This window comes from Notamacropus eugenii, chromosome 1 (genome assembly GCF_028372415.1).
Source record: "Notamacropus eugenii isolate mMacEug1 chromosome 1, mMacEug1.pri_v2, whole genome shotgun sequence".
Lineage (NCBI taxonomy): Eukaryota > Metazoa > Chordata > Mammalia > Diprotodontia > Macropodidae > Notamacropus > Notamacropus eugenii.
In genome coordinates this window covers 476,249,299-476,263,096 of record NC_092872.1, presented here as the reverse complement: position 1 = coordinate 476,263,096, position 13,798 = coordinate 476,249,299, and the positions used below count along the sequence as shown (strand labels likewise).

At 40.1% G+C, this 13,798-nt stretch overlaps 1 protein-coding gene across 2 annotated transcripts in view; it reads left to right on the top strand.

Moving 5' to 3' along the window:
* TGM3 (transglutaminase 3) overlaps positions 1-13,798 on the top strand; it is a 118,735-nt gene that overhangs the window by 61,392 nt on the left and 43,545 nt on the right. The window contains exon 1 of one of the 2 annotated variants that reach the window (XM_072632398.1): positions 11,657-11,763. The exons of the other annotated variant lie outside the window; for it this stretch is intronic. Coding sequence (XP_072488499.1) covers positions 11,757-11,763 — 7 coding nt within the window. The 5' untranslated portion in view covers positions 11,657-11,756. Of the gene's footprint in view, positions 1-11,656; positions 11,764-13,798 lie in introns of those variants that run through there. 2 annotated transcript variants of the gene reach the window in all.

Genomic DNA, 13,798 nt, shown 5'->3' with positions numbered 1-13,798 from the left:
GATTTCAGTATGATTTCATATTCTTTCAGAGGTTTCATGCCCTCTTATATTCCAGTCAAACTGGGCTACTTATCCCACACTTTATATGCCTTCTCTTATCTTTAGGTCTTTGCTTATAACATACCCTATGTTTGGAATAGATTCCCCACACTTTCCTGGCCAAATACTGCCTGTTGAATGAAGTGTCTTTCTTTGTGGTCCAGCTCAAGTGTCTCCTATTTCATGAAGTTTTTTTCCCAGACTTGCTGTGCACCTGAGTCCAAGCAGGACAAACCACATTCCAGCTGCACTCTGCAACACATTACAAGGAAGAAATTACAAAAGAGAAGCAGTATAAAGCATGTCATCCAAAAGGACTGTTAGTGAAACACAGCTGGGTTTGTCATATGGTGAAAATAAAAGATAACTGATAGATACTGCCCGCATTCCTCATCGTCCTTCCCCATGACAAGAGAAAAGAAGGAGGATGCTCAGCACATTGGGTGGACCCCACTTTGGGAAACTTATGGAACAATACAGACAAGAATTCCATAGGATAGGCAGACATGGATACATTACAGGTTGTATTACTGGAAGAAACACACCTATCAGGTCACAGATCCATCTGAATATTTGAAAGGTACTTCAGATAGTTTTATAAGTAACTAATGGGTAGGGGAATGTCCAGCAAAGAAGCAGACATCCTATGCTGGTACGATGATGGTCCTGAAGTAGGGTGATTGTAACCTAGGTTCTGGTGCAAGGGCTCTTAACCATGTGTGTGGCAGAGACTCTTCAGGGAGTGTGGTGACACCTATGGACCCCCTCTCAGAATCATGTTTTTAAATGCATAATAAAATATATATATTACAAAACAAACTAATTATATTGAAAGACAGTTACCAAAATGTTTCAAAATAAGTTCGTGGACCCCAGTTTAAGAACTTCCAATTTAGAGGATAAAGGTTTATCATTTTTTTTTAACATTTGCTAACATTTAGCATTTCTAAGTAGAGGAATGGAAAGCTAGGTGGAGAGAGCAGCTGAGGGATGGGTGGTTATGAATGTGTGGATTTAACAAAAAAAAAACTTTTACAAGGGAAGATATTAAAAGTATGAAATGGAAGAGTCACCTGTCCTCTGAATGACCCAAATGTCCTAGGATCCTAGACCCAGAACTAGAAAGGACCTTGGCAGCCACCAGTCCAATACTCTCATTTGCATATGAGGAAACTGAGGACCAGGAAAGGAAAGTGGTTTGCCCACAGTCACACAGAAAGTAAATGGCACAGATAAGATTTGAACCCAGGTCCTCAGACTTAAGAAATGAATACCCTTTTCACTTATCTACTCTGCCCCCCTACTCAGGTGCCTTTACATTTCATTTCTACTTTCTGGTGAACTGTGCTCTCTCACTAAGACTTCAATCATGGGGCGGAGCCAAGATGGCAGAGTAAAAGGACAGTCCTGTAGAAGCTAGCCCATAAAATACCTGTAAAAAATGACCCTAAACAAATTCTAGAGCAGCAGAAGCCACAAAACAGCAGAATGAAAGAGATTTCCAGCCCAAGGCAGCCTGGTAGGCTGACAGGAAAGGTTAATCACACCAGGCGTGGAGCGGAGCATAGCCCAGCGTGGGTCACAGGGTGTAGCACAGACAGGACCAGAGCAGGCTGGGGTGCAGAATCCCAGGTAGCAGCTGCAGTTCCCAGATTGCTCAACCTACAAATGCCAAAGACAGCTTCAAAGGTCTGTGAGAAAACTCTTTCATCAGAGGGAGAAGAGAATGCAATCTGGCGCTGCCAGCAGCAGCAACTGCAGTGGCAGCATCCATTTTTGGAGCTCTTGGCTTGAAGACCCTGGGGGAATTAAGCCACTGATCTGGGTCTCAGCCCTGACTGGTGGCCCTGGGGTGAGGAGTACTGGCTAGTGTGGTGGAGCTGGTGGAGGCTCTGAAAAGGGAATTCTACTCACAGATTCTGGGCAGAAAAGTTTGCAGTAGGTCCCAGACCACAGTGCAGGCCAGGAGAGGAGTAAACTCCTCTCCCTTGATTGTGCCACCTTGGAGGAACTGAGAACTTACAGGTCCCTAAAGTATACTCTCCTCTTGACAAAGGACTCAAAAGTCAAGTAACAGGCTGGGAAAATGCCCAAAGAAGGGGAAAAAATATGACTATAGAAGTTTACTTTCTTGGTGAACAAGTATTTTCTTTAATCCTTTCAAATGAGGAAAAGCAAGGCATACCATCAGAGGAAGACCTAAAAATCAAGGCTTCTGCATCCAAAACCTCCAAAATAAATATGCAGTGATCTCAGGCCATGGAAGAGCTCAAAAAAAGATTTTGAAAACCAAATAAGAGAGGTGGAGGAAAAATTGGGAAGAGAAATGAGAGTGATGCAAGAAAACCATGAAAAGCAAATCAACAGCTTGCTAAAGGAGATCCAAAAAAATGCTGAAGAAAATAACACTTTTAAAAACAGGCTAACTCAATTGGCAAAAGAGGTTCAAAAAGCCAATGAGCAGAAGAATGCTTTAAAAAGCAGAATTAGTCAAATGGAAAAGGAGGTTCAAAAGCTCACTGAAGAAAATAGTTCTTTAAAAATTAGAATAGAACAGATGGAAGCTAATGACTTTATAAGAAACCAAGAAATTATAAAACAAAACCAAAAGAATGAAATAATAGAAGACAATGTGAAATATCTCATTGGAAAAACCACTGACCTGGAAAATAGATCCAGGAGAGACAATTTTAAAATTATGGGACTACCTGAAAGCCATGATCAAAAAAAGAGCCTAGACATGATCTTTCATGAAATTATCAAGGAAAACTGCCCTGATATTCTAGAACCAGAAGGTAAAGTAAATATTGAAAGAATCCACTGATCACCTCCTGAAAGAGATCTGAAGAGAGAAACTCCTAGGAATATTGTAGCCAAATTCCCTAGTTCCCAGGTCAAGGAGAAAATACTGCAAGCAGCTAAAAAGAAACAATTCAAGTATTGTGGAAATACAATCAGGATAACACAAGATCTAGCACCTTCTACATTAAGGGATTGAAGGGCTTGGAATATAATATTCCAGAAGTCAAAGGAACTAGAATTAAAACCAAGAATTACCTGCCCAGCAAAACTGAGTATAATACTTCAGGGGGAAAAATGGTCATTCAATGAAATAGAGGACTTTCAAGCATTCTTGATGAAAAGACCAGAGCTAAATAGAAAATTTGACTTTCAGACTCAAGAATCAAGAGAAGCTTGAAAACATAAACAGGAAAGAGAAATCATATGGGACTTACTAAAGTTGAACTGTTTACATTCCTACATGAAAAGCTAATATTTGTTACTCTTGAAACTTTTCTCAGTATTTGGGTAGTTGGGGGAATTATACACACACACGCACGCACACACACACACACATATGTATATATAGACAAAGAGCACAAGGTGAATTGAGTAGGAAGGGATGATATCTAAAAAAATAAAATTAAGGGATGAGAGAGGAATATATTGGGAGGAGAAATGGAATGGGGCAAATTATCTCATAAAAGAGGCAAGAAAAAGTTTTTTTAGGGGAGGGGAAAAGGGGGGAGATGAGAGGGAAAAAGTAAAGCTTCCTCTCATCACATTTGGCTTAAGGAGGGAATAACGCACACTCAGTTGGGTATGAAAATCTATCTTACACTATAGGAAAGTAGGGGAGAAGGGGATAAGTGGGTTGAGGGGATTATAGAAGGGAGGGCAAATGGGAGGAGGGAGTAATTAGAAGTAAACACTTTTGGGGAAGGACAAAGTCAAAAGAGAGAATAGAATAAATGGGGAACAGGATAGGATGGAGGAAAATATAGTTAGTCTTACACAACATGACTATTATGGAAGTCATTTGCAAAACTACAATATATAGCCTATATTGAACTGCTTATATTCTCAGTGGGGATGGGTGGGGAGGGAGGAAGGGAGAAAAATTGGAACTCAAAGTTTTAGGAAGGAATGTTGAGACTTGTTTCTGCATACAACTGGAAAATAAAAAATACAGGTAGTGCAGTATAGAAATATATCTTGCCCTTCAAGAAAAGAGAGAAGATGAGGATAAGGGAAGGGAAGGATGTGATAGAAGGGAGGGCAGATTGGGGGAAGGGATAATCAGAATGCACAGTGTTTTGGCATGTGGGGAGAGGAGGGATGGGAAGAAAATTTGGAACTCAAAATTTTGTGGAAATGAATGTTGAAAACTAAAAATAAAGAAAGAAAGAAACATCAAAATGAAAAAAAGAAAGAAATCAACTTAGCCACACTAAAAAAAAAAAAAAAAAAAGACTTCAGTCAGCCCAGAATCACCAATATATTCATGATAATAGCCAACATTTAGTATAGTGCTTTACATATACATGGTGTCCCAAAAATCTGTATGGAAATTTAAACTGTTAATGCTTAAATCTATACTAAGACTTTTGGGACACCCAATACTTTGTCATTATTTTTTCACGAATTCATAAAGTGAAAGGAATCCACAAAACATAGAATCTTATAGCATAGACTCTGTGCTCGAATATAGAAGCTGGAAATACCTTTAGAATAGAGAACATTGAAATCTGAAGACACCCAACTAGTTCAACTTGCTCATTTTATTTTTTTTTAATAATTTATTTTCCCCCAGTTACGTGCAAAAGCAATTTTTTATATTTGTTGTCTTTCTAAGTTTTGAGTTCTAAATTCTATCCCTCCCTGACATAGTAAGCAATCTGTGCAGTCATGTAAAACATTTCTGTATAAGTCATTTTGTGCAAGAAAACTCAAACAAAAACAAAGAAAAAGAGAAAAATAGTATTCTTCAGTTTGTATTCAGATGACATCATCAACTTCGTCATTTTACAAACTGAGGTCCACAGATTTGCCCAAAGTTTTCAGAAGTGAAGACTTCTGAAGAATTATTGAATGCCTTCTGTATATAAGTTTCTCTTGGTGCTAGGTAGTATGAAGGCTACAGTGATATAAGATATACAGTGTTTGTCCTCCCATAGCTTACATTATATCTAAAGAAATAGGAGAGATGTGGGAGAGTTGGAACGCTAATTCATTGTTGATGGAGCTGTAAGCTGATCCAACCATTCTGGAGAGCAATTTGGAACTATACTCAAAGAGCTACAAAAATGTGCATACCTTTGACTCAGCAATATCGCTTCTGGGACTGTATCCCAAAGAGATCATAAAAATGGGAAAGGGTCCCACATGTATAAAAATATTTATAGCAGCTCTCTTTGTGGTGGCCAAAAACTGGAAATCAAGGGGATGCCCATCAATTGGGGAATGTCTGAACAAGTTGTGGTATATGAATTTAATGGAATGCTATTGTGCTATAAGAAATGATGAAGAAGAAGACTTCAGAGAGGCCTGGAAAGACTTACATGAACTGATACTGAGTGAAAGGAGCAGAACCAGGAGAACTTTGTGCACAACAACCACCACAGTGCATGAGGAATTTTTCTGGTAGACTTAGTACTTCATTGCAATGCAAGGACTTAAAAAATTCCCAGTAGACTCTTGAGGCAAAATGCCTTCCACATCCAGAGAAAGAACTATGGAATTGGATCACAGATTGAAGCAGACCATTCTCTTTTGAATTGTTTTGTTTTGTTTTACGGTTTCTCCCATTCATTTTAATTCTTCTATGCAACATGACTAAGGTGAAAATATATTTAATAGGAATGTATGTATAGAATCTATATAAGACTGCACACTGTCTCAGGGAGGGAGTGGAGAGAGAGTGGGAAGAAGGGGGAGGGAGGGGAAAAAATCTAAGATATATGGAAGTGATTGTAGAACACTGAAAACAAAATAATTAAATTTTAAAAAGAAATAGGAGAAATAAGTAAAAAGATAACTAACAATTCAAAGCAGCATACAACAAATACTTTAATAAGTAGCGAAGGAGCTCATTGGAAAGAAAGAACCCTGTGAGCCAGGCTAGTTAGAAAAGGATTCATGGAAGAGCTGATCCTAGTTAAGTGGGAAAGAGTGGAGAGAGCATTGCGGGCAGGGAGTCAGCTTGAGCAAAGGCAGAGATGATCACGCTGTGTCTTTTGATAAGTGGATCAGTTTGGCTGAAGCAGAGTTTCTTTAAGGGAGTTGTCCAGTCATTCAGTTGTGTCCGACTCTTCAGGTTTTCTTGGCAAAGATACTGGAATGGTTTGCCAGTTCCTTCTGTGATGTTTCCCCAGTTCACACTTGAGGAACTGATGCAAAGAGGGGTTAAGTGATTTACCCAAGCTCACACAGCTAGAAAGTGTCTGAGGTTGGATTTGAACTTAGGTCTTCCCGACTCCAGTACTAGAACTCTGTCCACTGTACCACATAGCTATCTGTCTTTAAAGGAGTAGTGGGAGATAAAAGTTTAGAAAGGTTAGCCTAGCATTCAAGGCCCTCTATAGTCTGGTTTTATCTTCATCCCTCCCTAATCCCTCTGATACATGTTCCTGTCAACATTCCTGCTGAACTGGGCCACTTGCTATGTCCTGAACATGTGTCATGCTTTTTTTTTCATTCATGCCATTACTCAGTATTCCCTGCACCTACAATGCTGCTCCCTCCCTTTTCACCTATTAAAACATTGCCATCTTTGAAGCCCTATTGTACAGGTTCTCATAAAGCTTCCCCTGATCCCATCCAATTGGAAGTGATTTCTTCTTCTTTTGACCTCAGAGGACTTAATACTCCTTTTATGTACTTAACAGGTTCTAATTTGTATTACATTTATTTTCATATAAGTTGCCTTCAATGCCTCATCATGTCAGGAAGATGAGCCTGTATTCTCAGAGGATATATCTGTGAAGTGCAAGCTCTGGCAGATCCCACCACGCTGGAAAGGCTTTGCTTGTGGGTGTGGTGGTAAGGCAAAGTTAGGTACTTAGACAAAACATACGTTTATTGCACCTGTGATTGGTCAACAAATAATTAGGGAGAGTTCTGTGTAATTATAATGACCAAACTTGGCCCTGGACAAGAGGAAAAAAATGCACCTCCCTCTCTTCTTTATACAAGAAAGAGACTATGCGTATAGAATATCACACATACTCTCAGTTAATTTTGCTGAAATTTTTCCCCACTTTTTAAAAAATCTTCATTATAAGTGAAGTCTCTCTATATAGGAAAGGATTATATTCAGAAATGAATGTAATATAAAAACAAAAGGCAACAAAAAAATGAGAAAATTTTTTTGGTTAAAGAAGTGATCAGTAAACCTTTGGAGGGATTAATCGATGTTTGTTCTTTTTTCTTTTTCTTATTTTGTTGCTACATCAGGTTTCCATATATTTTTATGTGGACGCATATCCTATTCTGTAATTCATTCTTATATTCCATCACATTTCTATTACATTATATAAAATAAATATATGTCAAATATCTTTTATGTAATTGAATATTTCATGTAGTTAGCCCCCAAGAATGAATTTAAAAGTATTTATTAAGTACTTACCATAGGCAAAATATAGAGCTAAGTTCTGAGAATGTAAGTAAAAAAAAAAACCATATGGTTCTGAGAAGGAAGCAGCAAAGCAAATTAATGTATCTTTATTTTAATGTTACCTCATATTTTATTCATGTTTTTTCTTCCATGCTACATTGTGTCTTTTTACATATGTATTTCCTCTTGTTCAGCACCAGTAAAAAGTATTGATTTATACATATATTTTTGTGACTATCTAGAGAAAAGAACAGAAGTAGTACACTCCTCTTCCCTGGTTCTGGGATCATTGCATGTATCTAAGAATCATGGCAGGCAAGAGATAGAGCTCTGGGTTTGGAGTCAGGAGAACCTGAATTCAAATCCAGCCTCAGATACTTACTAGCTGTGTGACCCTGGGCATGTCATTTAACCCTGTTTGCCTCAGCTCCTCATCTATAAAATGAATTGGAGAAAGAAATGGCAAAACACCCTAGTATTTTCTTCACCAAGAAAACCCCCAAATGGGGTCACAAAGAGTCAGACATGACTGAAACAACTGAACAACAAGAATTCTGGCACAGGCCTTTTATGGAGTTAGCATGGGAGCATGTAGCTCACAATGGGCCATGCCTTAGAAACTGATCAATCACTACTTCAACCAATGACCTGGACTAGTCATAGTTGCCCTTGTGGATAGTTCTTCCTACGGTAAAGCTAAAATAGGGCTATGCAACACAGTGGGTAAGACAAGCCACTCAGTCTTGACCCAGTTTGGTCAAATGGTGCAGGGATCCCCCGGATTAGACAAACCTGCATTATGCAAAGTGACTACATAATTGGTGGGGCCCAAATACCTTTGTTTGTTTGTTTTTATCTATTTTCTCCATTAAATCATTTGTCTGTGGTGTTTGTACCAAATAGCATCTTTTTTGGACCTTCAAAGAACAATGTTTCCTAGACTAATACAATAGACTCAGTGATAAATATTTATTGTCAGTGGATCAAACTAGCTAATTCTGGAAAAATTTGTTACCGGATTGACAGCAGAGTGATGAATTTGGAGACCAAAACAACTTCAAAGGCCACTTACTGATGGCAGGTTCACAATTTGCAACGTTAAAATTGCAGGCTTCTTGAAGGGCAGGTACTCTTGTTGCTTTGCCTTTGTATCCCCAGCCCTTTGCACAATGCTTGATGTGCCAAGTTCTCATTGATACTTATTTACTGATCAGTCATTGGTGGGAGTATTCATACTTAAAAAATCATAGACTCTTGAAACATTTGAGTATTATATGTGTATGTGCATGCCTCTGTTTATATATGTGCATGATTTCCTACCGTACTCTAAGCTCCTGGAGGTCAGGGATGCTGGATTACATACAGTAGATGCTTAATAAACATTTGGTGGATGAATGGATAGATGTTATATTTGGAGGGACTGGAATTGTGGAGAGATTTGAAAGCCCAGCTGGAGTATGGACTTCTATAACTAACAGGAAGCAATTGGAGGTTTTTTGAGAGAGGAGATGTCCCTTCACTAAGGCAACCTAGTGTAGTAGAAAAACCAGTAGATCTGGATTCAGTAAACTAGGTTAAAATCATGGCCAGGATGGCTGCTAAGTGAATGATCACAGGCAAATCAGTCAATCTCTCAGCCTCAGTTTCCTCATCTGTAAAATGGATAATAACATTCATACAATCTCCCTCATGGGGCAGTTGTGACAAACTTTATAAATCTTAATACGGTATATAAATATGAACTGTTATTATTATAATGGATAATAACAAGGCCACTGCTGTTCCTTCCTGGCTGTAGCCCAAGTCTTCCCTTCATGTTGGACTCAGCTCAGCAAGAGGGTAAATGGAAAAGATTTCTAGCTGAAAATCCCTTTTTTCAGGTAATTATACCTGCTGAGGAAGCCATAGCAAAGGCTCAATTTCTCAATTAGAAAGAGAAAAGTATAAGTGATTAATTGACCTCTCCTTTAAAAAGCCTGCATTAACCTCCACTTTTCTAATGTCTCTGTTAGTGTGTGGCTAAGCAGGAAATCCATCAGACTCACAGACAGATGACTTCACCTATGAATTTAAAATCATTTACCCTGAAATTGTGACATAACCCTGTGACAATTACAGTTGTCAGCCTGCAGGCCTGGTCTCTGGCTCCCTATGGTGGGACAGTCCTTAGAGATAGTAAAGGGACTCATGGTACTGGAGCCCAGAAGATGTGTGCCCTTACTGTGGCCCAGAATCTCTGCATGCTCTTTAATTACAGAGGAGGGTAAACGGCTCAGGGAGAGCAGAGAATCAGAGCTGAGATTTAATCTGGGAAGATTGAGGAAAGCTCATTCTCAGGTTATAGGATTCAACTGCAAACCCTCCCCAGTAAAGGGTCCTGGTTCTGCCACTAAATCATACTGTGACTCCAGGTCACAGTGCCACTAAATCATACTGTGACTCCAGGTCCACTTATCCCTACAGCTACATCGTCCTCTTTCAAAAGAGGAGTCTGACATTCTATGAGTAATACCTATGAAATACTTAATAACCACAGTGCTATATGTACTATATGTATGAAGGCATTTCTTCCTGAACACCTGTGGGTTTCTCAGCAAAATATATAAGTACAATAAGCATGTGTTTCCTAAGGGAACCACAACTTCCCCAGGATCTTTTTCTCAAGATGTTGTTTCCCTAGAGCCTCCATAGGGCACCCCAGTGAACTATGCTTCATAGGGCCCAGACACACTGTGCTCCTATGCCAACCCCCATACTATCTCCCTGGCCATCTGCCTGGGCAAACACAGGGCCACGCTCTGCCTTGTGTGTGCATGCAGAGCCTTCCTATTGTAACTGGACCAAGTCACCAGCCAGCAGTTAGATCTGAGAACTAGGAAAAAGAGATCTAAGTTCAATTCTCAGCCGTTACTGCTTAACTTTGTGAACTAGGACAAGCTTTCATGCTTCACCAGGCATCACTTTCCTCTTCTGTCAGTTGAGGTTGGTCAGATTATTTCTAAGACCTGTCCAGCTCTGACGTTCTATATTCATCTCTGTCATGCTCTGCTCTGAGATTCCTTCTACCTCTGACATCTTAAGTTCTGAGTTCCCTTCCAGCTCCAACATTCTATGTTCTGTAGTCCATTCTAATTCTGACAGTCTGTTCTTTAAAGTCTCTTCTAGGTCTGGCATTTTTAATGAATTAAGGTCCCTTCCAGCTGATGTTCAATGTCATAATGTTTTTGCTAGTCTGCCATGACATTCATGTTTTAAGGTCCTTTCCAATAATATAACATGATAGGACATATATTTTTAATGTAACTGTAATGTAACTTCTGATCTAGCAAGGTAGTGTGTTCTCCACATGGAGCAGTTCCAGTCTTCCTGCCCTCTGGTAGGGGCCAATGATACTATGAGGCTGAAAAGAAAGGACATCCAACATCCTGAAAGAATAAACTTTAAAAAACAATTAGACTACATTCATCAGTTCAGGGAATTCTCAGGGAAATTATTCTGATTGTTCTGCAGCTTAGTTTTAGAGGGTTTTTTAGGGATATTGAGAGGTTAAGGGATTCACCCAGTTACATAGTTTGTATATGTCAGAGGTAAACCTTGAACACCTGTGGTTTTGAACTGACCTGTGGTCAGTCTTCCTGACTTTGAAGATTGCTCTCTACTAGGCCATCCTGATTATGGGAAAGAGCCCTTGTCCTGGAGACCTGGGATCTGACTGGTTCTGACCCCTTCCAACCACCTATATGATTGTGCACATTCACTTCCTTTCCTTGAACTGATTTTCCTACTTATTCAATGAGGTGACTGAACAAGCTAATTTCTAAGTGTCTTTCCCATTCTTGGGATCTTGTGTTCCCATGCATAAGTTTATAGGAAAGAGAAAGAGGTCTTTTTTGCCTCTTCCGATTGGCAAGGTTTACTTATTCACTGTCTGGCCCCTTGCAGCAGTCCTGAGAAGGACCTTTATAGAGAAGAAGAGGGTGTCATACACTAAATCCCAGGATTCAGATCTTGAAATCACTTGTCATTCTTTTTTTAAAAAATCCAGCTATGTGACCCCTCCTCTCCTCTTTTCCCCCAGTTACTTTTTGTATCTTTCTTAAGTATAGTGGCCTTCCTGTGGGTGATAGGTATGTCGTAAGTGAAGCTACAGGCACTACAGGAATGACCTGGTGCCTCACCCACCTGGTTATAATTCTAATTGGTGTGTGTAGGAGCGACTTCTATAAATGGGAAGGCAGTCAGGAGCAACTCTGTCTCCTGGCACAGTACCTCAACCATTGCAAGAGGAGCACAGAGGAGAAGCAGAAGCTGGAGAGACATGGCTGGTAAGTGCAATGGAAACTTCTCCAATGGATAAGTGCTAGGGAGCCAGCCACCTCATCCTGTCTGAACCAGGAGAATTTCTTTGGGGGCTCTAATTCATTCATTCATCTTGGAAAGGCAACACAGCAAAGTGGAAAGAACCTTGGATTTGAAATCCAAAGAACTGGGCTCTCAAGACCAGACTCTTCCACTAACTTTAACCTTTCTGAGCCTCAGTTTCCTATGGGGACAATAATAGTGGTACTGTCTACCTCAGGGCTATTGTTAAGAAAGTATTTGGAAACCATAAAGTGCCACAGAAATGTGTTTGTTATTTGCAATTCATGGATAAGATCAGTTTTTTGAAAGAGTCCACCAAGGCTCACTATCACATGTGTTGCAAGGCATGTTCTCAGGCTCTCCTCTTCAAGGCAGCAGATGTGTGTGTGTTTGGGATGAATCTGAGAATGGCAGGCATTTGTCGAGCATCTACTAGGCATGTCCATTGATAAAGAACAGCTTTACTTCATTGGAATATCTTGGACTCTAGTCATCTTTTTCTCAGCAGTACCTGCTTCCTAGCATTTTCTAGTGATGATGTTGCTTAGGTGTCTGTAAAATAGACACTAAAAACAACCACCTTGAATTCAGCATGGTGTGGAAGGACTGAGAGTTAGAGGACCTGAGTTCTAGTTCTTGTTCTGACATTCACTGAATGACCTTGAACAAGTTATTTCCCTCCTCTGGACTTCAGTTTCCTCATCTGTAAAATAGGGTTTTAGATTGTAGATTGTACAGCCCCTCTCAGCTTTAACATTCTCCACTCTAAGATCCTTTCCTTCTCTGGCATTATTTTTCAACGTTCTAAGGATTTTCCTAGCTCTGACAGTCCCTGTTTCTAGGAGAACAGCTATTGGAACAAAGTTGATTGAAAAGAAAACACCTGCACTTTAGGAATGTACTTAAGTAAACTAACATCCGGAAGCATTCCGCAGCCTGGCTTGAAAGTGATTTGGTGATGTCAAAACTCCCAGTAGCAGGAAGAGCAGGTGGTAATACAAGACTATCGTTGTTTTTATAAATAGCTTCTGGGCTAGGGAAAGAAAGGAAGAGAGACAGAGACAGACAGACAGACAGACAGATGGACATAAAGAGAGAGACTGAGAGAAACAGAGAAGAAAGAGGAGGAGGAGGAAAAGGAGAAGGGTGAAGGAGGGGAATGGAGGAGGAAGCAATAAAGCCAGAAAGAGAGAAGAAATGAAGAATGAGAAAAGAAGAGAAAGAAATTAAGAAAAAGGGGGAAGGAAGACAGTGTCTTCAGCACAACAGTGGCTGTCGAGGATTCAGGCACTTGTTAGCTCTTCTGCTCTCCACAAGGCTAATTATTGTGTGCTGCAGCTAAGCCAGGGTGGGTGACAGCCAAGCCAAACCCAAACAAGGCATGAGTCAAACTCTTAAAAATCTCATGAATGGTGGTGAAACCTGCAAGAAAGGTTGCCAAGGGAAATCATTAAGCCAGATGTGGGAGCCAAGCCCCGGTCACTTCATGGTTTGTGAAGCACAGGGCTGGAGGACTACAAATTCCACAGATCTCGTGCTGTTTTATGCAGGGAACACATTGCCTTTGCCATGGTGGCCTTTGCAGGGAAGAGACTTATAATCACATAGGCTGATAGAAATGAACTTAAGAAAAGGGACCTTAGCATAAGTCTGGCCACTGAGTCACTCTCATACCTGGGGGCAGCTAGGTGGCTCAGTGGATAGACCCTGGGCCCAGTGGAGTCAGGAATACTGGAATTAGAATCCAACCTCAGACACTTACTAGCTCTGTGACCCTGGGCAAGTCACTTACTCTGTCTACCTCAGTTTCCTCATCTGTAAAAATGTGGGATAATAATATCACCTACCTCCCAAGGTTCTTGTGAGAATCAATTGAGATAATAATTGTAAAGTGCTTAGCACAGTGCCTGGCACATAGAAGGCATTATCTAGTGTTATTATTACTTCTTATTATGCTCACAAAGCCCCACTGACTCCCCTTTGCCTCTAAGATGAAAT